Source organism: Bombina bombina, chromosome 5 (assembly GCF_027579735.1).
Source record: "Bombina bombina isolate aBomBom1 chromosome 5, aBomBom1.pri, whole genome shotgun sequence".
Lineage (NCBI taxonomy): Eukaryota > Metazoa > Chordata > Amphibia > Anura > Bombinatoridae > Bombina > Bombina bombina.
The window spans coordinates 585990685-586016991 of record NC_069503.1 but is presented as its reverse complement, the minus strand read 5'-3'; the positions used below and the strand labels follow the sequence as shown (position 1 = coordinate 586016991).

The following is a 26307-nucleotide window of genomic DNA, read 5'->3' as shown; positions in this document are numbered from 1 at the left end:
TCTTGCCACCTGTCAGCGATCCATATCCCAGGTGTAGAGAACTGGGAGGCGGATTTTCTTAGTCGTCAGACTTTTCATCCGGGGGAATGGGAACTCCATCCGGAGGTGTTTGCTCAATTGGTTCTCCGTTGGGGCAAACCAGAATTGGATCTCATGGCGTCTCTAGCAGCGCCTTGGTTCTTCAACCTGGCTTATGTGTTTCCACCGTTTCCTTTGCTCCCTCGTCTGATTGCCAAAATCAAACAGGAAAGAGCATCGGTGATATTGATAGTGCCTGCGTGGCCACGCAGGACCTGGTATGCAGACCTAGTGGACATGTCATCCTTTCCACCATGGACTCTGCCTCTGAGACAAGACCTTCTAATACAAGGTCCTTTCAATCATCCGAATCTACTTTCTCTGAGACTGACTGCATGGAGATTGAACGCTTGATCCTATCAAAGCGTGGCTTCTCCGAGTCAGTAATTGATACCTTAAAGGGCCAGAATACACACAAAAAAATTTGGGCTAATTTAATAAAACTCTTGATGTATAAAAAGTTTGCAATTGACATGCATTATTTTTTTTACTTCTAAAGAGTTAAAAATGGGGAAGAAACTTGCAGTTTTTACTGCATATGGAGACAATCATCCTACACACTACTTAGAGAGAGAGAGAGTTTTTACCTCAGTACCTAAGTAGTGTGTTTACTGACAGCCCTCCTGCTGGAGCTATCTGTGTAATGTAGTTTGCACATAACACTGCACAAAGTACAAGCATAAAAACAACTGAATAAATCTGAGAAAAATACTTTGTCCATTTAACTCAGAAAACTAGTTTAATGCACAGCTAATAATGTGGGTTACTAGTAAATATCTAAAACAGTAGAATATCTTATGAACACTAAATGATTTTAGGGGGTTGCCCTATACAAACTTCAGAAACGATGCAAAGATAAACAGTAGCCGGTAAACTCACAGCTAATTCTCCTCTCTGCCTTCAGTTGTGTCTCTGCAGGAATTCCACCCCCCTTCCTCCCTCCCGGTTCAGCAGTGTTAGAGGTTGCTCTGGTGTCAGGATAACATAGTTAAATGCCGTGGTAACCGGGAGGGGGGAAGGGGGGGTGGAATTCCTGCAGAAATACAACAGAAGGCAGACGATGCAGAGATACAGAGAAGCAGCTAATTCTCCTCTCTGCCTTCCGTTGTGTGTCTGCAGGAATTCCACCCCCCTCCCCCCTCCCGGTTCAGCAGTGTTAGAGACTCGGTGAAGCCAGTCAAACTTTGCAAACAAAATGTCAAACGATTAGCTGCATTGTGCTCATGTCAGCTGAGCTGCTGACAACAAACGGACAAAGAATAAAAATGTTTACATATTTTTAAAAAAATATGCAACAGCCTGTACATTGCTATAAAGTAATAACACGGCTCACAGATCTTCCGGAAATTTACATGTATTGGCTGCTCCAGCATGGGGGCTGGCTGTAAGGACGATAGGGAGAGAGGAGAAAAGTCTTGCTTTGTATTTAGTGTGTCCTACGAACGTATTCTTAGGTAGTAAAACTTTATCATCAGTTTTAGAAGCTTTAGCAGCAAAATTGCTAATACATGCCAATTACAAACTTTATCTTCTTTGAATTCTTTATTTAAATAGGCTATATTTTTTTGAGTGTATAATGTCCCTTTAATACAGGCACGAAAGCCTGTCACCAGGAAAATTTACCACAAGATATGGCGTAAATATCTTCATTGGTGTGAATCCAAGAATTACTCATGGAGTAGGGTTAGGATTCCTAGGACATTGTCCTTCCTCCAAGAGGGTTTGGACAAAGGATTATCAGCTAGTTCTTTAAAGGGACAGATTTCTGCTCTGTCTATTCTTTTACACAAGCGTCTGGCAGAAGTTCCAGACGTTCAGGCATTTTGTCAGGCTTTAGTTAGAATTAAGCCTGTGTTTAAACCTGTTGCTCCTCCATGGTGCTTAAACTTGGTTCTTAAAGTTCTTCAAGGGGTTCCGTTTGAACCCCTTCACTCTATTGATATCAAACTTCTTTCATGCAAAGTTCTTTTTCTGATGGCTATTTCCTCGGCTCGAAGAGTCTCGGAGTTATCTGCCTTGCATTGTGATTCTCCTTATCTGATCTTTCATTCAGATAAAGTTGTTCAGATAAAGTTGTACAAAACCTGGGTTTTTACCTAAGGTGGTTTCTAACAAGAATATCAATCAAGAGATTGTTGTTCCATCATTATGCCCTAATCCTTCATCAAAGAAGGAACGTCTTTTGCATAATCTAGACGTAGTCCGTGCCTTGAAGTTTTACTTACAGGCTACTAAAGATTTTCGCCAAACATCTAACCTGTTTGTTGTTTACTCTGGACAGAGGAGAGGTCAGAAGGCCTCGGCAACCTCTCTTTCTTTTTGGCTTCGGAGTATACTCCGTTTAGCCTATGAGACTGCTGGACAGCAGCCTCCTGAAAGGATTACAGCTCATTCTACTAGAGCTGTGGCTTCCACCTGGGCCTTTAAAAATGAGGCCTCTGTTGAACAGATTTGCAAGGCTGCAACTTGGTCTTCGCTTCATACTTTTTCCAAATTTTACAAATTTTATACTTTTGCTTCTTCGGAGGCTGTTTTTGGGAGAAAGGTTCTACAGGCAGTGGTTCCTTCCGTTTAAGTTCCTGCCTTGTCCCTCCCATCATCCGTGTACTTTAGCTTTGGTATTGGTATCCCACAAGTAATGGATGATCCGTGGACTGGATACACTTAACAAGAGAAAACATAATTTATGCTTACCTGATAAATTTATTTCTCTTGTGGTGTATCCAGTCCACGGGCCGCCCTGTCATTTTAAGGCAGGTCTAAATTTTAATTAAACTGCAGTCACCACTGCACCCTATGGTTTCTCCTTTCTCGGCTTGTTTCGGTCGAATGACTGGATATGGCAGTGAGGGGAGGAGCTATATAGCAGCTCTGCTGTGGGTGATCCTCTTGCAACTTCCTGTTGGGAACGAGAATATCCCACAAGTAATGGATGATCCGTGGACTGGATACACCACAAGAGAAATAAATTTATCAGGTAAGCATAAATTATGTTTTCTCTTGTAAGATGTATCGAGTACACGGATTCATCCTTTACTTGTGGGATATTCTCCTTCCCAACAGGAAGTGGCAAAGAGAGCACACAGCAGAGCTGTCCATATAGCTCCCCCTCTAGCTCCACCCCCAGTCATTCTCTTTGCCGGCTCTAAGCAATCGGAAGGGTAAAGTGAATGTGGTGTTAGAATTGTAGTTTTTATTTTCTACAAGCAAGAGTTTATTTCAAATGGTACCGGTGTGTACGATTTACTCGCTAGCAGAAAGTAGATGAAGATTTCTGCAGGGAGGAAGATGATTTTAGCAGGTTGTAACTAAAATCCACTGCTGTTCCCACACAGGACTGAGGAGTACAAGAGAACTTCAGTTGGGGGGAACGGTTTGCAGGTTAGGCTACAATAAGGTATGTTCAGTCATTTATTTCTAGACAAGACTGTGATAATGCTAGAAAAGACTGTTAATATCCCCATGAGGGAAGGGTAAGCTGTATTCAGAGACTAAGTATGGAATTTCAAGCTTACATCACAAGGCTAGTTTATGCTGTTTGACACTACTTCAGGGCAAACGGTTTTTATTGCAAATATCGTTTTTTGGGACACTTTGAAGGTTCCTTTGGGTTTCTTTCAGGGGTTATTACCCACATGGCTATTACTTAAACACTTGGGAGTGTTTCTTTAGGCCTCACAAGCACCGGAGTGAGGTGGGAGGGGCCTAATTTCGCGCCTCAGATGCGCAGTTAATTTGACTAGAAGTTCAGGCTGTTTCACATGGAGGGTCCTGCTGCAGTTTGAGGGCCTATAAGAAGCTTTTTCCCCACAAATCTGGTTCCCAAGGGCAGGTAGGGCCACAGCGGAGCTGTGGCAAGGTGCTGAAGTTTCTTTAATCGTTTTTTTTGGCTTCTGTCGATCCGGTTTGGGCATTAAGGGGTTAATTGTTTATATTGCTAGTGGTGCAATCTTACTAATGCTTTAGGTACATACTGTAAAAATTTCGAAAAGTTTGCTGCATTTTTTCACTGTTTTGCAAAATTGTGTGCCTTTTTTTTATCTCTTAAAGGCACAGTAAAGTTTTTTTCAAAGTGTGTTTTTACTTGATTAAAGTGATTTCCAAGCCTGTTTGTATTACTACTAGTCTGTTAAACATGTCTGACACCGAGGAAAATCCTTGTTCAATGTGTTTAGAAGCCATGGTGGAACCCCCGCTCAGAATGTGTCCCACTTGTACTGATATGTCTATACACTTTAAAGAACATATTGTTGCACTTAAAAATGTGGCCCAAGATGATTCTCAGACAGAAGGTAACTAGGTTAGCCCGTCAACCTCTCCCCAAGTGTCACAACCAGTTACGCCCGCTCAAGCGACGCCTAGCACCTCTAGTGCGTCTAACTCTTTTACCTTGCAAGACTTGGCGGCAGTTATGGATAATACCCTCTCGGTGTTCTTATCTAAACTGCCCGTGTTACCTGCAAAGCGTGATAGCTCGGTTTTAAGAACAGATAATGAGCATTCTGACGCTTTAGTAGCCGTATCCGATATACCCTCACAACACTCTGAAGTGGGGGCGAGGGATGTGCTGTCTGAGGGAATAATTTCCGATTCAGGAAAGGTTTCTCCTCAGACAGATTCAGATACGTTGGCTTTTAAATTTAAACTAGAACACCTCCGCTTATTGCTCAGGGAGGTATTAGTTACTCTGGATGACTGTGACCCTATGGTGGTTCCAGAGAAATTGTGTAAAATGGACAAGTACCTAGAAGTTCCTGTTTACACTGATGTGTTTCCGGTCCCTAAGAGGATTGCGGATATCGTTACTAGGGAGTGGGATAGACCAGGTATTCCCTTCGTTCCCCCTCCTGTTTTTAAGAAAATGTTCCCCATATCTAACCCCATGCGGGACTCGTGGCAGACGGTCCCTAAGGAGGGGGCTGTTTCTTCACTTGCTAAACGCACAACTATACCAATTGAAGACAGTTGTGCTTTTAAAGACCCTATGGATAAAAAATTAGAGGGTTTACTTAAGAAAATTTTTGTTCAACAAGGTTTTCTTCTCCAACCTATTGCTTGCATTGTTCCTGTAACCACTGCAGCTGCTTTCTGGTTCGAGGCACTGGAAGATGCGCTCCAGACGGAGACCTCCTATGAGGACATTATGGACAGAATTAAGGCTCTTAAGCTGGCTAATTCTTTTATCACAGATGCCGCTTTCCAACTAGCTAAGTTAGAGGCAAAGAATTCAGGTTTCGCCATTTTAGCGCGCAGGGCGTTATGGCTAAAGTCCTGGTCGGCAGATGTGTCGTCAAAATCCAAACTATTGAACATCCCTTTCAAAGGAAAGACCCTCTTCGGGCCTGAATTGAAAGAGATTATTTCAGAAATCACTGGGGGAAAAGGCCATGCTCTCCCCCAGGACAAGTCCTTCAAGACAAAGAACAAACAAAATAATTTTCGTTCCTTTAGGAATTTCAGGAGCGGTCTCTCTTCATCCTCCCCTGCTGCAAAGCAAGAGGGTAACGCTGCACAACCCAGGGCAGCCTGGAAACCTTACCAGGGATGGAACAAGGGTAAACAGGCCAAGAAGCCTGCAGCTGCTTCAAAGACAGCATGATGGGGTAGCCCCAGATCCGGGACCGGATCTAGTAGGGGGCAGACTCTCTCTCTTCGCTCAGGCCTGGGCAAGAGATTGTATCCCAGGGATATCGTCTAGAATTCAAGGACTCCCCTCCAAGGGGAAGGTTCCACATTTCTCGTTTGTCTTCAGACCAGACAAAGAAAGAGGCGTTCTTACGCTGTGTAGAAGACCTACATACAATGGGAGTGATTCACCCAGTTCCAGTTGCAGAACAAGGGCTGGGTTTTTACTCAAACCTGTTTGTGGTTCCAAAGAAAGAAGGAACTTTCAGACCAATCCTGGATCTCAAAATTCTAAACAAATTCCTCAGAGTCCCATCAGTCAAGATAGAGACCATTCGGACAATCTTACCAATGATCCAGGAGGGTCAATATATGACCACCGTGGATTTAAAGGATGCGTATCTGCACATTCCTATCCACAAAGATCATCACCAGTTTCTCAGGTTCGCCTTTCTGGACAAGCATTACCAGTTTGTGGCTCTTCCTTTTGGGTTGGCCACTGCTCACAGAATTTTCACAAAGGTGCTAGGGTCCCTCCTGGCGGTTCTAAGACCGCGGGGCATAGCAGTGGCACCTTATCTAGACATCTTAATTCAGGCGTCGACTTTCCAAAGAGCCAAGTCTCTCACGGAAATCGTGTTGGCATTTGAGGTCTCACGGGTGGAAGGTGAACATCAAAAAGAGTTCTCTCTCCCCCCTCACAAGAGTTTCCTTCCTAGGAACTCTGATAGACTCGGTAGATATGAAAATATTTCTGACAGAGGTCAGAAAGTTAAAACTCTTAACCACTTGCCGAGTCCTTCATTCCATTCCTCGGCCATCTGTAGCTCAGTGCATGGAGACAATCGGACTAATGGTAGCGGCAATGGACATATTGCACGGATACACCTCAGACCACTGCAACTACACATGCTCAAACAGGGGAATGGGGATTATGCAAATTTGTCTCCTCAAATACAGCTGGACCAGGGGACCAGAGATTCTCTTCTCCGGTGGTTGTCTCAGGATCACCTGTCTCAGGGAATGTGTTTCCACAGACCAGAGTGGATCATCGTAACAACCGACGCCAGCCTGTTGGGCTGGGGTGCAGTCTGGGACTCCCTGAAGCTCAGGGCTTATGGTCTCGGGAAGAAGCTCTTCTCCCGATAAACATTATGGAACTGAGGGCGATATTCAACGCACTTCAGGCATGGCCTCAGCTAGCTGTGGCCAAATTCATCAGATTTCAGTCGGACAACATCACGACTGTAGCTTACGTCAATCATCAAGGGGGAACAAGGAGTTCCCTAGCAATGACGGAGGTAACCAAAATAATCAGGTGGGCGGAGGATCACTCCTGCCATCTCTCAACAATTCACATCCCAGGAGTAGACAACTGGGAGGCGGATTTTCTAAGTCGTCAGACTTTTCACCCGGGGGAGTGGGAACTCCACCCGGAGGTATTTGCCCAGCTGACTCAGCTATGGGGCACTCCAGAATTGGATCTGATGGCGTCCCGTCAGAATGCCAAACTTCCTCTTTACGGGTCCAGGTCCCGGGATCCCCAGGCGGTGCTGATAGATGCTCTAGCAGCGCCTTGGTCCTTCAATCTGCCCTATGTTTTTCCACCGTTTCCTCTCCTCCCTCGTCTGGTTGCCAGAATCAAGCAGGAGAGGGCTTCGGTGGTTCTGATAGCGCCTGCGTGGCCACGCAGGACCTGGTATGCAGACCTAGTGGACATGTCATGTCATCTGTCCCACCATGGATGCTACCAGTGAGGCAGGACCTTCTAATACAAAGTCCTTTCAAGATTGAACGTCTAATTTGATCAAAGCGTGGTTTCTCTGAGTCGGTTATTGATACCCTGATTCAGGCTAGAAAGCCTGTCACCAGGAAAATCTACCATAAGATTTGGCGAAAATATCTTTTTTGGTGTGAATCCAAAGGTTACTCATGGAGTAGGATTAGGATTCCCAGGATATTATCTTTTCTCCAAGAAGGATTGGAGAAAGGATTATCAGCTAGTTCCTTAAAAGGACAGATATCTGCTTTATTTATTCTTTTCCACAAACGTCTGGCAGAGGTACCGGACGTTCAAACATTTAGTCAGACTTTAGTCAGAATCAAGCCTGTTTATAGACCTGTGGCTCCGCCATGGAGTCTGAATTTAGTTCTTTCAGTTCTGCAAGGGGTTACGTTTGAACCTTTACATTCCATAGATATTAAGCTTTTATCTTGGAAAGTTTTGTTTTTGATAGCTATCTCTTCGCTCGAAGAGTATCAGTTATCTGCTTTACAGTGTGATTCCCCTTACCTGGTTTTCCATGCAGATAAGGTAGTTTTGCGTACCAAACCCGGTTTTCTTCCTGTGTCTAATAAGAATATTAACCAGGAAATTGTTGTTCGTTTGTGTCCTAATCCTTCTTCGAAGAAGGAACGTCTGTTACACAATCTTGATGTGGTTCGTGCTTTAAAGTTCTATTTACAAGCAACCAAGGATTTCAGACAAACAACTTCATTGTTTATCTATTCTGGTAAGAGGAGAGGTCAGAAGGCAACTGCTACCTCTCTTTCCTTTTGGCTGAAAAGCATCATCCGTTTGGCCTATGAGACTGCTGGCCAGCAGCCTCCTGAAACAATTACTGCTCATTCTACCAGAGCAGTGGCTTCCACATGGGCTTTTAAAAATGAGGCTTCTGTTGAACAGATTTGTAAGGCAGCGACTTGGTCTTCGCTGCATACTTTTTCCAAATTTTACAAATTCGATACTTTTGCTTCTTCGGAGGCTATTTTTGGGAGAAAGGTTTTTACAAGCAGTGGTGCCTTCCGTTTAAGGTACCTCTCTTGTTCCCTCCCTTCATCCGTGTCCTAAAGCTTTGGTATTGGTATCTCACAAGTAAAGGATGAATCCGTGGTCTCGATACATCTTACAAGAGAAAACAGAATTTATGCTTACCTGATAAATTACTTTCTCTTGTGATGTATCGAGTCCATGGCCCGCCCTGGCTATTAAGTCAGGTAGTGTTTTTGTTTAAACTACAGTCACCACTGCACCCTATGGTTTCTCCTTTTTCTTCCTAACCGGTCGAATGACTGGGGGGTGTAGCTAGAGGGGGAGCTATATGGACAGCTCTGCTGTGTGCTCTCTTTGCCACTTCCTGTTGGGAAGGAGAATATCCCACAAGTAAAGGATGAATCCGTGGACTCGATACATCACAAGAGAAAGTAATTTATCAGGTAAGCATAAATTCTGTTTTCTCCCGGCCACTGAAAACTTTACTGTGTATAAACAGTAGCAGGCAAGTGGACAGACAGATACTATATCCATAGCAACTAGCAAGTGTCCCCTCAAGGTTACATCAAGCTGTTTCTGATCACCTATACAGAGCTGACAGAAGGCCTGATAAAGGAGCACATCTGATTTGAATGCAGCTCATTGATGCTATGGGTAGTTGGCCTTCCTCTAGATCAGTGATTTTTAACCTTTTTGTTGCCGTGGCACACTTTTTTACATAAAAAAATCCCGTGGCACACCACCATCCCAAAATTTAAAAAAAATCACACATTGTAGCCTAATACAGCATATATATACACATACAAACACACACATACACATACTGTATGTATTGTGCGGTTATGCCATGCCTCCTACAAACTACCCCTGCACTGGGAGTAAAAAACAAGCAAAGTTTAAAAAATATGTCACACTGTTGTCAGTCTGCCGCGGCACACCTGAGGATCTCTCACGGCACACTAGTGTGCCACGGCACACTGGTTGAAAAACACTGCTCTAGATCACACCCTTGTGTGCATGCATGTGCGCACTTCACGTGCTGCATAGCAAGTAATTACTGATTGAATTTCAGGATTTTGTTGTATAAAAAAAAATACACATTTTTGAGAAGGTTTGTAATGTCATGAAAGGGACTATTTTAAAAAACAAAAAAAAAAAAAACAGTTAATGGTTTATTTGCTTAAAATGCCTTTCTTAAATGGACAGTTAAGTCAAAATTAAATTTTCATTTTAGACAGAGCATGCACTTTCAAAAAAATTCCAATTTACGTCTATTCCCTCTAATTGGCTTCATTCTTTCTTTGTTAAAAGGCATACCTAGGTAGGCTCAGGAACAGCAATGCACTACTGGGAGCAAGCTGCTAATTGGTGGCTGCACATATATGCCTTTTGTCATCGGCTCACCTGTGTTCAGCTAGCTCCCATTAGTGCATTGTGTTGCTTATTTAAAGAACCACTCAGCAGTAGAATTGCGTAATTAACAAGTGTATAATAAAGACAATGATTTAACTCTACTCTGAATTTCAAATAAACAGATTATTTTTTCAGACCAACTTTTGTCTTGTTTTTTTCCTCCCATTTTCCAGCCCCCTGTATCATGTGACAGACATTAGCTAATCACAGATACACATACCATGTGAGCTTGTGCACATGCACAGCAGGATCTTGTTCCCCAGAAAGTGTGTATATAACAAAATCGTGCAAAATTTGATAATGGAAGTAAATTAAAAAGTGTCTTAAAACGACATGCTCTTTCTAAATTCATAAGTTTTTTTACTTGAGTATCCCTTTAACAAAGGAAACCAACAGAAAAAAGCAAATTTGATAATGGTAGCGGAAAGTTGTTTAAAATTGTTTGTTCTATCTGAATCATGCAAGAAATATTTGGGGTTCCATATCCTTTTAAGGTAGTAAATTTGTGTCCGAGTTGCAAGTAGACTATAATTATTGAAAATTGGACTTTTATTATATTACTTTAAGAAAGCATTTTAATCTTTGGAGGTTGGAAAATTAAAGGGACAGTCTAGTCAAAATTAAACTTTCATGATTCAGATAAGGAATGCAATTTTAAACAACTTTCGAGTTCACTTTTATCAAATTTGCTTTATTCTCTTGGTATTCTTAGTTAAAAGCTTAAACCTAGGTAGATTCATATGCTAATTTCTAAGCCCTTGAAGGCCGCCTCTTATCTCAATACATTTTGTCAGATTTTCACTGCTAGACAGCGTCAGTAGTTCGTGTCATATTGATAACATTGTGCTCACGCCCGTGGAGTTCCTTCTTAGAGGGCACTGATTGGCTAAAATGCAAGTCTGCAGAGGCTTATATACAAGGTAATCACAGAAGTAAAAAGTATATTACTATAACAGTGTTGGTTATACAAAACTGGGAAATGGGTAATAAAGGAATTTTCTTTTTAAACAATAAAAATTCTGGAGTAGATTGTCCCTTTAAGAAGCAGTTTGCCTTATACATCAGGATGGATGTGTGAAGCTGGGGTCTGAAGATATTTAATCCTTTAATGGGTACTTTACCCTGCAAGCAAGGATTGGGGCTATGCTGTGTCCATGTAATCCTCTTTTACTGAGTAAGGATGGCTTTTAGCAGTTGGAAGACGGCGAGGTAGTCCTTGCTTCCCTTCCAACATTTATGCTACCCCTATATAGAAAACCAGGGTTGGTTACTCTGCTTTTTCTTGCACTTCAGGTCCCTGTCAGGTTGAAGATTGCTTCTATCAGACCTGGAGTTGGTGAGAAGAATGATGACTTCTAACCGTGAGTACCTGTATCCCTTGCCCCCATGGCTGAGTAGTCTTAATGTGGCATATCTGTGGGTAGGGGACTCTATTTTATTGCTGAGTATCTCCCTAGTGAGGGTGGGCAATGCGAGTAACATTTTGGGCCTCTATAATACCTCTATAAGGTATTGCTTCTGGTGAAAGCTGTTTAACCTCTGTGTCTACATTCTCTCCCTCTCAGCGGTGGTGACTGTCTCTTATTTAATGTAGGATCAGAAATCTCTACCTGCTGGTTTATATGTTAACATTTATATTGTCTGGTCATCTACAGCTTTCTTTTGAAGCATGTAGAACAGGGAGAATCTATTGCATTATCTATGGCGCCATTTTAACTATTAGGTGCAGATATCTGCTAAAATACTGACGGTTTCTTCTCTACGGCAGCAACTAGTCTAAACTCTGTCTGTATTAGAGGTTTTAGGGATCCTTTAAGGCGATTCCAAATATATATGCCTAACGGATTTTTTTTTTTTTAGAGGGCTCGTATTTCCTCAGTATGCAGCATTTGTTAAGGGGCTCAGCTGCCGTTGGGCTGTTCTTTATGACAGCGGGTAGCATTTTTTTATATCAGGTAGGAATCTCCTTTAGATGCCGAGCACCTGTTTTGCGGCGTTAAGATTTCCCCCCCCGCCGCGAGACAGTTTGGCGTGCTCTTCAGCACTAATGGCACCTTCTGCTTTCAAGTGTTCTGTAGCCTATGCGCTGAAGACTTCCTTAGGGATAAGCTGTTGAGCTAAATTTCGTTCCGTTAGGAACGTGCCCTTTGTAGGAGTTTTTTTTCTCCTAGTTAATGCAGTTCAGAACGGTTAATATGAACCTTCTGTGGCATAACTAGCCTAATATGTTTATTAATCTACGAGAATTGGCCTTAACGGGGCTTCATGGAGGTGGCAAATTTAGTATCGGTTGTGTATCTGATGTTGTAGCACCATTTTGCTTGTCTCTTCTCTAAAGGGTAGAGGAATCCTGCCCATTTTTATAACGGACGCAGCAGTAAGAATACTACTTTAATTAAAGAGTGTACTAGTGTCTCTTTCTACGTTCTAAGAGCGATGTTCAGAGTCTTTTCAATACAGTGTTTACATTGCATGTACCGGTGTTTGTACAGAAGGACTTTCTGTGGGCTTTTATAGGATCACTGTTAGTAGTTTTATCGGCTATTCTATATTTCCTTTTGCTTTTAATGTGCCTTTTGTGTCCCCTCTACTTGGGCAGTGTTCTCTATGTGACCTCTCCTGCTGTCCCATAGTACCCCCGGTGAAATCTAGTAATGTCTAGGGGGTTACTATGATAAACTGTTTTGAGCTTTCATTACTACTCTGTGGGGTTCAGACTCCTTTTGTTTCTACTCCTAGTCTGGGATTACAATATACGTACAGGAGGTTACATTTTAACTTCTCCCTTACAGGGCATATGTTAATTTTCCCTGTTCAAAGAATTTCTTGTCTTCGGTTATTTCTTGGTATTTGGCGTCATCTTGTAGTGCTTTGATGTTATTACATCTGCTTTACTCTTCAAGATCTAATGTGACTTCTGATTTTGTTTGTACAAATCACATATATGTATGAACAAACATAGGTAGAAACGGCACACTCCAACAGTTAACCACCCTGGTGCACTGCTATAACATGTATACAGGTAGTCCCAAGGGTCCCACGCACGGCAAATGCGGATAAAGAGCCCCAAAGCAGGCAAATCAAACAGGGATTTGTATCCACTAAGTCTTTAATGTATAAGCAAAAAGCCCAATCCAGCCTTTTTCAATGGAGACCGTACTTATTGGATACAAATCCCTGTTTGATGTGCCTGCTTTGGGGTTCTTTATCCGCATTTGCCGTGAGGGGTAAGTGAGAGGGAGAAGAGATGCAGAAAAAGCCCTGTGCTGCTGACTTAATACAGACTTGATCCTTCAGTGCCACCTATGAAGGGAGTCTGTGGTGGAAAGTAGTATAGAGAAGGAAAAGGTCTGCCCTCAAGGGGTGTGAGTGGGTGAGTGAGAGCCAGGAGGAGGAGGCAAGAAAAACAAAACAGAGGGACAAAAAGAGACTTATTGTGTAATAAGTTCAAACAAAGGCGTATTTTGCTTGTGTTTGAAAACTGCTCAACTGGTGTTACCTCAATCTTATGAGGTAAGTAACTTGCGTTGGTAGGAAATATTTCCACACTGTGGTAAAGATGATCTTAGTTTCGTCTTCTACACCTACTATGAGTGTAGTGTTAGGGGTATATTTATCATTGTGCAAGCGGACATGATATGATGTAGCGTATCATGTCCGCTGCACATCGATAAAAGCCGACAGCATACGCTGTCGGCATTTATCATTGCACCAGCAGTTCTTGTGTACTGTTGGTGCAATGCCGCTCCCTGCAGATTCTCGGCCAATCGACTGCTAGCAGGGGGTGTCAATAAACCCGATCGTATTTGATCGGGTTGATTTCTGTCGGCGTCGGAGCAGGTGGACAAGTTATGGAGCAGCGGTCTTTAGACTGTTGCTTCATAACTTCTGTTTCCGGCGAGCCGGAAACGAGGGACATCAAGCTCCATTCGGAGCTTGCTAAATTGGCCCCGTAGAGTGTACTGGTATTATACACAAGGATGATTGTAGTAGTATAAATAAAAAATCTGAATTTATTAATTTACAGGAGTGAAAACAATTTCTCTTGCTTTAATATAAAAGTTCTACTCCGTTTAAGCTGCAGCAATAATGTCTGTTTTTCTCCTGTTAAGTGTGGTCAGTCCACGGGTCATCATTACTTCTGGGATATTAACTCCTCCCCAACAGGAAGTGCAAGAGGATCACCCAGCAGAGCTGCTATATAGCTCCTCCCCTCTACGTCACACCCAGTCATTCTCTTGCACCCAACTAATAGATAGGATGTGTGAGAGGACTGTGGTGATTATACTTAGTTTTATACCTTCAATCAAAAGTTTTTTATTTTAAAACAGCACCGGAGTGTGTTGTTCCTTCTCTGGTAGAATTTGAAGAAGAATCTACCTGAGTTTTTTGTATGATTTTAGCCGGAGTAGTTAAGATCATATTGCTGTTCTCGGCCATCTGAGGAGTGAGGTAAACTTCAGATCAGGGGACAGCGGGCAGGTTAACCTGCAAAGAGGTATGTAGCAGCATATTATTTTCTGAGAATGAAATTGACTGAGAAAATTCTGCCATACCGATATAATGTAAGCTCAGCCTTAAATGCAGTAGTAGCAACTGGTATCAGGCTGTCATGTATGTATATTTACACTTCAGTATTCTGGGGAATGGCACTTCACTGGGATAATACTGTATGCATAAGACTTTAGCCTAACTTGCAGTGACTAGCAACAGGCTTTCTAATGACATTTCATTTATTTGATGTTAAACGTTTTTGCTGGCATGTTAAATCGTTTAATTATCTGAGGTACTGGGTGAAAAATTATTTTGGGCACTGTTTTTTTTCCCACTTGGTAGTCGTTTTATTTAATTTAAGACAGTTTACTGATCTCCCTCACTGATTGTGTGTGAGGGGGAGGGGCCTATTTTGGCGCTTTTGCTACGCATCAGAAAATTCAGTCACAAGTCTGTTTTCTTCCCTGCATGATCCGGTTCGTCTCTACAGAGCTCAGGGGTCTTCAAAAGTTACTTTGAGGGAGGTAATCACTCACAGCAGAGCTGTGAGATTGTGATTGACTGTGATAAAAAACGTTTATATTCTGTACATTTTTTCTGCTATTCAGGGTTAGTTATCCATTGCTAATGGGGGCAATCCTTTGCTAAAATTGTGTTTTTACCGGAAAGAATTTGATGTTATAGTTTCTCCGGTTTATTATTACTCAACTGTCATAACTTTTTTCTGTACTTCTTAAAGGCACAGTACGTTTTTCATATTATTTGTAAATTGCTTTGAAAAGTATTTCCAAGTTGCTAGTTTAATTGCTAGTGTGTTAAACATGTCTGACTCAGAGGAATATCTCTGTGCTATATGTGCTAAAGCCAAAGTGGAGCCCAATAGAAATTTATGTACTAATTGCATTGATGCTACTTTAAATAAAAGTCAATCTGTACAAATTGAACATCATTCACCAAACAACGAGGGGAGAGTTATGCCGACTAACTCGCCTCACGTGTCAGTACCTGCATCTCCCGCTCGGGAGGTGCGTGATATTGTGGCGCCGAGTACATCAGGGCGGCCATTACCCTTTTCCCCCCCTCCTGTGTTTAGGAAAATGTTTCCAATAGACGCCACCACACGGGACTTATGGCAGACGGTCCCTAAAGTGGAGGGAGCGGTTTCTACTCTGGCTAAGCGTACCACTATCCCGGTGGAGGATAGCTGTGCCTTTTCAGATCCAATGGATAAAAAATTAGAGGGTTACCTTAAGAAAATGTTTGTTCAACAAGGTTTTATATTGCAACCCCTTGCATGTATTGCGTCTGTCTCGGCCGCGGCCGCTTTTTGGTCCGAGTCCCTGGAAGAGACTCTTGACTCAATAACTATAGATGAGATTTCAAGCAAGCTTAAAACACTTAAGCTAGCTAATTCATTTGTTTCAGATGCCGTAGTACATTTAACAAAACTTACGGCTAAGAATTCCGGATTCGCCATTCAGGCACGCAGAGCACTGTGGCTAAAATCCTGGTCAGCTGACGTTACTTCTAAATCTAAATTACTTAACATACCTTTCAAAGGGCAGACCTTATTCGGGCCCGGTTTGAAAGAAATTATCGCTGACATTACAGGAGGTAAAGGCCATGCCCTGCCTCAAGACAGAGCCAAACCTAAGGCTAGACAGTCTAATTTTCGTTCCTTTCGTAATTTCAAGGCAGGAGCAGCATCAACTTCCTCTGCTCCAAAACAGGAAGGAGCTGTTGCTCGCTACAGACAAGGCTGGAGACCTAACCAGTCCTGGAACAAGGGCAAGCAGGCCAGAAAACCTGCTACTTGCCCCTAAGACAGCATGAATCGAGGGCCCCCGATCCAGAAACGGATCTAGTGGGGGGCAGACTTTATCTCTTCGCCCAGGCTTGGGCAAGAGATGTCCAGGATCCCTGGGCGTTAGAGATCATATCTCAGGGATATCTTCTGGACTTCAAATCCTCTCCCCCAAAAGGGAGATTTCATCTGTCAAGGTTGTCAACAAGCCAAATAAAGAAAGAGGCGTTTCTACGCTGTGTACAAGATCTTTTACTAATGGGAGTGATCCATCCAGTTCCACGGTCGGAACATGGACAGGGGTTTTACTCAAATCTGTTTGTGCTTCCCAAAAAAGTGGGAACCTTCAGACCAATATTGGATTTAAAGATCCTAAACAAATTCCTAAGAGTTCCATCGTTCAAAATGGAAACTATTCGGACAATCCTACCCATGATCCAAAAGGGTCAGTACATGACCACAGTGGATTTAAAGGATGCTTACCTTCACATACCGATTCACAAAGATCATTACCGGTATCTAAGGTTTGCCTTCCTAGACAGGCATTACCAGTTTGTAGCTCTTCCATTCGGATTGGCTACGGCTCCAAGAATCTTCACAAAGGTTCTGGGTACTCTTCTGGCGGTACTAAGACCGCGAGGAATTTCGGTAGCTCCGTACCTAGACGACATTCTGATACAAGCTTCAAGCTTTCAAACTGCCAAGTCTCATACAGAGTTAGTACTGGCATTTCTAAGGTCGCATGGATGGAAGGTGAACGAAAAGAAGAGTTCTCTCTTTCCACTCACAAGAGTTCCCTTCTTGGGGACTCTTATAGATTCTGTAGAAATGAAGATTTACCTGACAGAAGACAGGTTAACAAAGCTTCAAAATGCATGCCTTGTCCTTCATTCCATTCAACACCCGTCAGTAGCTCAATGCATGGAGGTAATCGGCTTAATGGTAGCGGCAATGGACATAGTACCCTTTGCACGCCTACATCTCAGACCGCTGCAATTGTGCATGCTAAGTCAGTGGAATGGGGATTACTCAGATTTGTCCCCTACTCTGAATCTGGATCAAGAGACCAGAAATTCTCTTCTATGGTGGCTTTCTCGGCCACATCTGTCCAGGGGAATGCCATTCAGCAGGCCGGATTGGACAATTGTAACAACAGACGCCAGCCTACTAGGTTGGGGCGCTGTCTGGAATTCTCTGAAGACTCAGGGATCATGGACTCGGGAGGAGAGTCTCCTGCCTATAAACATTCTGGAATTGAGAGCAGTTCTCAATGCTCTTCTGGCTTGGCCCCAGTTAACAACTCGGGGGTTCATCAGGTTTCAGTCGGACAACATCACGACTGTAGCTTACATCAACCATCAAGGAGGGACAAGAAGCTCCCTAGCGATGATGGAAGTATCAAAGATAATTCGCTGGGCAGAGTTTCACTCTTGCCACCTGTCAGCAATCCACATCCCGGGAGTGGAGAACTGGGAGGCGGATTTCCTAAGTCGTCAGACTCTTCATCCGGGGGAGTGGGAACTTCATCCGGAGGTCTTTGCCCAAATACTTCGACGTTGGGGCAAACCAGAGATAGATCTCATGGCGTCTCGACAGAACGCCAAGCTTCCTTGTTACGGGTCCAGATCCAGGGATCCGGGAGCGGTCCTGATAGATGCTTTGACAGCACCTTGGACCTTCGGGATGGCTTATGTGTTTCCACCCTTCCCGATGCTTCCTCGATTGATTGCCAGAATCAAACAGGAGAGAGCATCAGTGATTCTAATAGCGCCTGCGTGGCCACGCAGGACCTGGTATGCGGATCTAGTGGACATGTCATCCTGTCCACCTTGGTCTCTGCCTCTGAGACAGGACCTTCTAATTCAGGGTCCTTTCAAACATCAAAACCTAATTTCTCTGAAGCTGACTGCATGGAAATTGAACGATTGATTTTATCAAAGCGCGGATTTTCAGAGTCAGTAATTGATACCTTAATACAGGCTAGGAAGCCTGTTACCAGAAAGATTTACCATAAAATATGGCGTAAATACTTATATTGGTGCGAATCCAAAAGTTACTCATGGAGTAAGGTTAGGATTCCTAGGATACTGTCTTTTCTACAAGAAGGTTTAGAAAAGGGTTTATCCGCTAGTTCCTTAAAGGGACAGATTTCAGCTCTGTCCATTCTTTTACACAAACGTCTGTCAGAGGTTCCGGACGTTCAAGCTTTTTGTCAGGCTTTGGCCAGGATTAAGCCTGTGTTTAAAACTGTTGCTCCACCATGGAGTTTGAACTTAGTTCTTAATGTTTTACAGGGTGTCCCCTTTGAACCCCTTCATTCCATTGATATCAAGCTGTTATCTTGGAAAGTTCTGTTTTTAATGGCTATTTCCTCGGCTCGAAGAGTCTCTGAGTTATCTGCCTTACATTGTGATTCTCCTTATCTGATTTTTCATTCAGACAAGGTAGTTCTGCGTACTAAACCTGGGTTCTTACCTAAGGTGGTCACTAACAGGAATATCAATCAAGAGATTGTTGTTCCATCTTTGTGTCCTAATCCTTCTTCGAAGAAGGAACGTCTTCTACACAATCTAGATGTAGTCAGTTGCCTGTAGATAAAATTTCAGGGCACGAAGGATTTTCGACAAACGTCTTCCCTGTTTGTCATTTATTCTGGTCAGAGGAGAGGTCAAAAAGCTTCTGCTACCTCTCTCTCTTTTTGGCTTCGTAGCATAATACGATTAGCCTATGAGACTGCTGGACAGCAGCCTCCTGAAAGAATTACAGCTCATTCTACTAGAGCTGTGGCTTCCACTTGGGCCTTTAAGAATGAGGCTTCTGTTGAACAGATTTGCAAGGCTGCAACTTGGTCTTCTCTTCATACTTTTTCCAAATTTTACAAATTTGACACTTTTGCTTCTTCGGAGGCTGTTTTTGGGAGAAAGGTTCTTCAGGCAGTGGTTCCTTCCGTATAAAGAGCCTGCCTGTCCCTCCCATCATCCGTGTACTTTAGCTTTGGTATTGGTATCCCAGAAGTAATGATGACCCGTGGACTGACCACACTTAACAGGAGAAAACAAAATGTATGCTTACCTGATAAATTCCTTTCTCCTGTAGTGTGGTCAGTCCACGGCCCGCCCTGTTTTTATGGCAGGTCTAAATTTTTAAATTATACTCCAGTCACCACTGCACCCTTTGGCTTCTCCTTTCTCGTTGGTTCTCGGTCGAATGACTGGGTGTGACGTAGAGGGGAGGAGCTATATAGCAGCTCTGCTGGGTGATCCTCTTGCACTTCCTGTTGGGGAGGAGTTAATATCCCAGAAGTAATGATGACCCGTGGACTGACCACACTTAACAGGAGAAAGGAATTTATCAGGTAAGCATAAATTTTGTTTTTCTGTTAAACTGCTTATATTCAGCCAAAGTCCACAAATAACAGGGAAGTGGTGATATAAAGTATACCTTAAGGGAATATTCAGCTCTTATTTAAGATGACCAAGAATTCCCATACGGACCAATACTCAATACCAAGAGATACCCATCCAGCATTTAAAATTTATATTGTTAACTTCCCTGGGCGTCTTGTGTGAGTCCTGTTTGGAGGTATAGGATGCATCTTCGGCTTCTGTGTCGTCCATGATGCCTGGACTGCGAAAAACCGGAAGTGATGTCACTGCTGCTAGTAGCTCCGCCCTTATGCATTTTGTGAGTGTATCACTTAGTCAGAGAGCTTTTTATATTGAAGCAAGAGAAATTGTTTTCACTCCTGTAAATTTAATAAATTCATATTTTTTTTATTTGTAGTACTACAATCATCCTTGTGTATAATAGCAGTACACTACCACTACACGCATAGTAGGTGTAGCAGACAAAACTAAGAACACCATCTTTACCACAGTGTTGAAATATTTACTACCCATGCGAGTTACTTACCTCATAAGATTGAGGTAACACCAGGTGAGCAGTTTTCAAACACAAGCAAAATACGCCTCTGTTTTGGAACTTATTACACTATAAGTCTCTCTCTTTTTGTTCCTCCTGGCTCTCACCTACTCACACCCCTTGAGCGCAAACCTTTTCTCTTTCTAATGCCCATGGCATATTATGGCCTGAGGTCAGTCTCCTTCCTTAGTGTTCTTAGGACTCAAAGGAGTTTTTTCTTCTTCTTTCCTATTTAGATAGGATCCCTGATATAAATTAAATCAAAAGAAAAATAAGTAGCAACAATATTCTCTACACAAAACAAAGTCTCATCCCAACACTGTAGGGACAAAATATTCAAATATAACTTTTATTAACACTTTAAAATATATAAACACACATTTAAAAACATTAACTAGGTATAAAGATATATAGGCAGGTAAGGTCAGATAAATGTAAATCTTAATAAGGCTATAATCCTGTTAACCTCAGTCCAGTAGGATTCCTGATATATCTTATGTGAGAGGGTATATGTCTAGGACTTTTACATCTTGTCCTATATTCACATAGTAATTTTTATCAGCTCTTACATTTCTCTTCCGATAATTTTTTCAGATATATTTGATGATCCGAAGTAAGGAAAATGTGGATCTATTTTGGATATGCAATGCCCCAACATGGTGTTAAAAAAAAAAAAATAATAAAAAAAAAAAAATCCCCTGTTCCTCTAAAGCCCTCTGGTGGCTCAGTGGAAAGTCTCTGGGATACAACATGAGACCAGAATTCAAGACTCCATGGGGGCATGACACTTTAAGGTGGAACAAGGTCAAGGATCCTATTCCAACCTATTTGTGGTTCCGAAGAAAGAGGGAACTTTTCAAGCACTGCTGTAGCTTGGTGATTAGCTTCCCTGCTTAGTGTGCAGGAGGTTATGGGATTGATTCCACCCGGAGGGTTAGGTTTTTTATGTTGCATTCCCATTTTAGACCTCAAGTGTATTATCAAATTTCTCAAGGTTCTGTCCTTCAAAATGTAGACTATGCGTTCTATTCTCTCTTTAGTTCAGGAGAGTCAATTTATGACTCCCATAGACCTGAAGGACGAGTATGTTCCTATGTCTTCATGTTCCTATCTACAGGTAACATTTCCAATCCTGTGGTTTGCCTTTGTGGACAAGCACTTCCAATTTATAGCCCTATCTTTCGGCCTAGTCTCTGCCCTCGAATCTTTAGAGGTTCTAGGGGTCTTCTGGCAGTAGCCAGATCGTAAGGATTTATGGTGGCTCCGTACTTGGATATCTTGGTTCAGGTGCCATCTTATCATTTAGCAAGATCGGATTTGCTGTTGTCGATCCTCCGCTTTGATGGGTGGAAGGTGAATCTAGAAAATAGTCCCTTGGTACCAAATTCCAGGGTATGTCTTTTGGAGACGGTCATAGACTCTATCTCCATGTCTATTTTCTTGACAGAGTTCAGAAAATCTTGCTACCTGTCTTTCTCTTCAGTCCTCTATCTGTTTCAGAGGTTCACCCTGCTTTGTTTGCTATTTGCTGCTGGCTGCCATTTTACTTACCTCTCTCACTGAATCTGATGCAGAGTGTGTAACGCTACTCACTCATCTGGGCGCCCTCTTATGGCCAAACTGGTGAACATCATCCGTGTGAGACAGGTTGCAGTCCCAGGATTATGATCTCACACTTATTATTTAAAGGGCCTCTGTTCAGTATGCTTTTGCCCTTGCGTTGTCTCAGACTTGTTTGCTAGTTCCTGTGTTCCAGTTCCTGTGTATTACCTGGCTTGTCTGAAGTACCTTCTGGTTCCTGATTCCGGCGTGTCTGACTACTCTCTTTGGCTCCGGACTCTGCTCGTCTACCAGCTCTGGCTTTGACTCCTGGCTTGTCATTTGGCTTGTGGACTTTATTATTTTTTGTGTGATTATTTTTGCACTTCACGTCTCAGTCTGATTCCTGGTACCCTGACAATCCGTCCATCAGTAGCTGTGTATGGAACTAATTGGTCTTATGGTGGCTTTCATGGACATTATTCCTTTTGCTTGTTTCCATCTGAGATCTCTACAGTTTTGTATGCTCAGACTATGGAATGGAGACCACTCGGACCTCTCTTAGAGGATAGTCTTAGACATCCGGACAAGGGATTCCCTGTCCAGGGGGCTCTCTCAGGACTATCCCTGGGCGCATGTTTCCTGAGACTGTCTTGGGAGATTGTGTCTACGGATGCCAGCCTTTTGGGCTGGGATGCCTTTGGGGTTCATTAAAAGCTCAGGGAATTTGGTTTCAGGATTCTGCCCTCCCGACACATTTTCAATGCTCCGATATCTTGGCTCCAACTGTGTTCGGTCCGTTCTCAGATTTCTATTGGAACCACATTCCTCGGTGGCGTATATCAACCACCAAGGAGGGACACTGAATTCCCTAGCTATGAAGGAAGTGACTTGCATTCTTCAGTTGGCAGAGTCTCACAATTGTCACTTTTCTGCCATCCACATCCCAGGGGTGGACTACTGGCAAGTGGATAACTTCATCTGGTAGTATTCACTATGATAACTCTCAGGTGGGAAGTTCTGTAGTTGGATCTGATGGTGTTTCTTCTAATCGCCAAACTTCCAAAATTCGAAACTAGATCAAGGGATCCACAAGTAGTTTAGTTAGCGCTCTGGTGGTTACTTGGGACTTTGGTTACCTTTTATTGGTGCAAATCAAGGGGTTTCTCGGAGTCATGTTAGTGTTCCCCACATTCTGTCCTTTCTTCAGGATGGCCTGGAGAAAGGCTTATCAGTCAGTACTCTGAAGGGTCAGATCTCTGCACTGTCTATTCTTTTGCATAAACGTCTGGCAGACCTGCTAGATGATCAATCTTTTGTTCAGGCCTTGGTCAGAATCAGGCCAGTGTTTAAACTTGTTGCTCCTCCATGGAGCCTTAATTTTGTTCTTAAAGTTCTGCAGCAGGCTCCGTTTGAGCCTATGCTCTCTGTTGATATTAAGTTGTTATCCTGGAAAGTTTAGTTTCTCCTCGCTATTTCCTCTGCTCGCAGAGTTTCCGAGCTTTCAGTTCTGCAGTGTGATTCCCCTTACCTTTTATTTTTCATGCGGATAAGGCGGTCCTTCGTACTAAGTTGGGATTTTTTTTCTTCCCTAGGTAGTGTCGGATTGCAACATCAATCAGGAGATTGTTGTTACTTCGCTTTATTCTAATCCTTCTTCTCAGAAGGAACACCGGTTGCATAACCTGGATGTTGTGCGTGCTCTAAAATTTTATCTACCGGCAACTAAATAAATATTTTCGGCTATCTTCTGTCCTGTTCATTTTCTCTGGTAAGCATAAGGGCCAGAAGGCCACTACTTCTACTTTCTCCCTTGTTGAGAAGTGTTATCCGGTTGGCTTATGAGACAGATGAACTATTACGGCTCATTCCACTAGGGCTGTCTTTCTTCCTGGGCCTTCAAAAATGAAGCTTCTATGGAACAAATTTGCAAGGCGGCCACTTGGTTTTCCAAATTCGATACTTTTGACTCAGCTGAGGCTTCTTTTGGGAGGAAAGTTCGTCAAGCGATGGTGCCTTCTGTTTAGGTCCGCCTGTCTTGTACTCCCTCCCTTCCATTCTGTGTCCTCTAGCTTGGGTATTGGTTTCCACTAGTAATTGAATGGATTTGTGGACTCCTCTTGCCATTGGAAAGAAAACAATTTATGCTTACCTGATAATTTTAAGACGGCTTTTGTGAAAAATTTTAAACCTCAGACACCGCTATACCCTTGTGTTCTCTTTTCTTTCCATATTCCTTAGGCTGAATGACTGGGGGTTTATGCGAAGTTGGAGTGATACTTAACAGCTCTGCTGGGGTGTTCTTTGCCTCCTCCTGGTGGCCAGGAGTTGAATTCCCACTAGTAATTAAATGTATTTGTGGACTCTCCATGCCAGGAAAGAAAATAATTTATCAGGTAAGCATACATTTTGTTTTCTTACTTGTCTGATGCAGTTTCTCACTAGTCAGGAAATTCCCAGTCCTGCATACAGCTGTCTTGAGGTTTACAACATTTTTTAATTATTTTATTTCTTTTTAGAAAATGGTGAAGCTGGATGGATTAACCAGTTTGCATCTGTCTTAAAATATTTTATTTAAGTTTAAAATATTAACTTTATGCTATTAAGCTAATCTCTGTTGTCTAAATTTAATGTCTGTTTTTCTTGAATTTACTAGCACTGAGTAAAAGAATCCTGATTACCAGAAATAGAAACACAAACTGTCAAAAACAAAATGTGTGGTATTTGCTAAACTGAAATTTAAAACACTATTTTGATATTTATTTTATTTTGCGGTTTCCTGTGTGCACAGGAAGCTCTTTTTAGAATATATGCTGTTTATACATTGCTGGTTATTATTTCACGTGTTCTTATTCAACCAAGGACACATTATAAATTGTAATAAACTAATAATTTATGTATGATTTGTTTTAATTTTTTTTTTTCTTTTCTTTAATGGCACAGCTGATAGTTTGGCTGGAGAAAAGTATCGACAAGATAATCAGCATATTCATCATATTTTTGCTTGTCATTGGAACCCTTCTGTTAGGCTTGCTCCTTACAGCAAAGGTATAGTATAAAAGACAAATAAATATTCTGCAGCTTCTGTCCAATAAGGGTAGTGAGGAATCTCATTTCGATTTATTTTTTTGCTTTCTTACTTAAAGGGCCATTATAATGCAAAATGGCTTGCTCTAATTTTTTAGAGGACTTCATTTTAGCGATAGCAACCCTGCAGGCCTACTGTTGGTGACCCAATCAACAGCATTAGTTGCACTACTTAGCTGTTCATTTGACACTTTTTCACCTTCTGATCAGCAGTTCTATGCGGCTCCCGAGCAGCACTTTAAAGGGAACTTCCAGCCAAAATTGGAATTTATACGGATGAATTTCAGTTTTGAATAGAATCATGTTTGTAATATACATGTATTAGCAAAAATGCTTCTAATAAAAGCTATAGCTATTTCAAAAGTGTATTTGAGTATGCGCCATGCACCAGCATTTTAAGCACAGCATTTGCTCAGAGAACCTAAGGTGCTTGTACTATCTGGTAATGACTCAGTTTGTTAATTGCTGATATGAAACAAGCCCCACTGGAGCTCTGAGCAGCTTCAGTATTTAAAATGCTGGTGCAATGAAAATATCTAGTTATGCTTCACATGCACGTGCAGAGTAAAATGCTAACACTAAAACAGAACTTTTATTAGAAGCATTTTTGCCATTATATGTATATTGCAAATAAGTTTCTATCCAAATATGTAATTTATCTATGTGCATTTCAATTTTGGCTGGAATGTCCGTTTAACTACCTGTACAGTATAACCCATTTGCAGAGGTTTAACACAGACTTGCAGGGTCCCTAGTTCTAAAATGACACATTCTAACGAAATTATAGAAAAGCCTTTCTTTCTAATGACACAGTGAGTCCACGGATCATCTAATTACTATTGGGAATATCACTCCTGCCCAGCAGGAGGCGGCAAAGAGCACCACAGCAAAGCTGTTAAATATCACCTCCCTTCCTTCCCACCCCAGTCATTCTCTTTGCCTACGTTAGAGAAAGGAAGGGGTAAAGTTAGGTGTCTGGAAAGATTCTTCAATCAATATATATATTTTTTTTAACAGTACAAGCTGGTGCTGTTTGTTCTACTAGGGTGTAACCGTAGTCCACATCAGTCTCTTCAGTCGAGCAGTGGTGGCTTTTAAGCAATGGGAACTTGTGGGGTACAATCCTCACTGCGCCTCCCATGTAGTTAATGCTGCCCTAATACTGAAAGCCTGAGTAAGATTACTCAGTCTTTATCTCTGTTTCACAGGTCCATGTGAGGGAGAAGACCTCTCAAACCTGACTTTGAGGTAAGTGCTATTTTTATTTTTCTGGGACTGCACAGGAAAAAGATGGCACTTTACTACATTTTAATGGGACACTGAATAGGGCTCATAGCGAAGTAATGGGCTTGTTTTAGGTAGCGGTGCAGGCACTGGGGACGAGGAGATGGGCTCATTTTTATGGTGGTTTGTGTTATCTTGCTCCCGGCATTTTTTTTTTACATTACTGTATTCATACCGACCGGGAGTTTAGTGTGTTACGTTCTCGATGGGCGGGGCTAACTGACGCACTGAAAATGTCCTTTTCGCGCTCTCTTCTTCTCTTCCTGTGTACGAAGGGGTGCATTTCTCT

General features: G+C 42.3%; 1 protein-coding gene across 2 annotated transcripts in view; it reads left to right on the top strand.

Moving 5' to 3' along the window:
• Window positions 1–26307, top strand: part of LOC128660611 (transmembrane protein 245) — a 252964-nt gene that overhangs the window by 208753 nt on the left and 17904 nt on the right. For both annotated transcript variants that reach the window (XM_053714539.1, XM_053714538.1), the window contains one exon: window positions 24591–24695. In XM_053714539.1, coding sequence (XP_053570514.1) covers window positions 24591–24695 — 105 coding nt within the window. The remainder of the gene's footprint in view (window positions 1–24590; window positions 24696–26307) is intronic.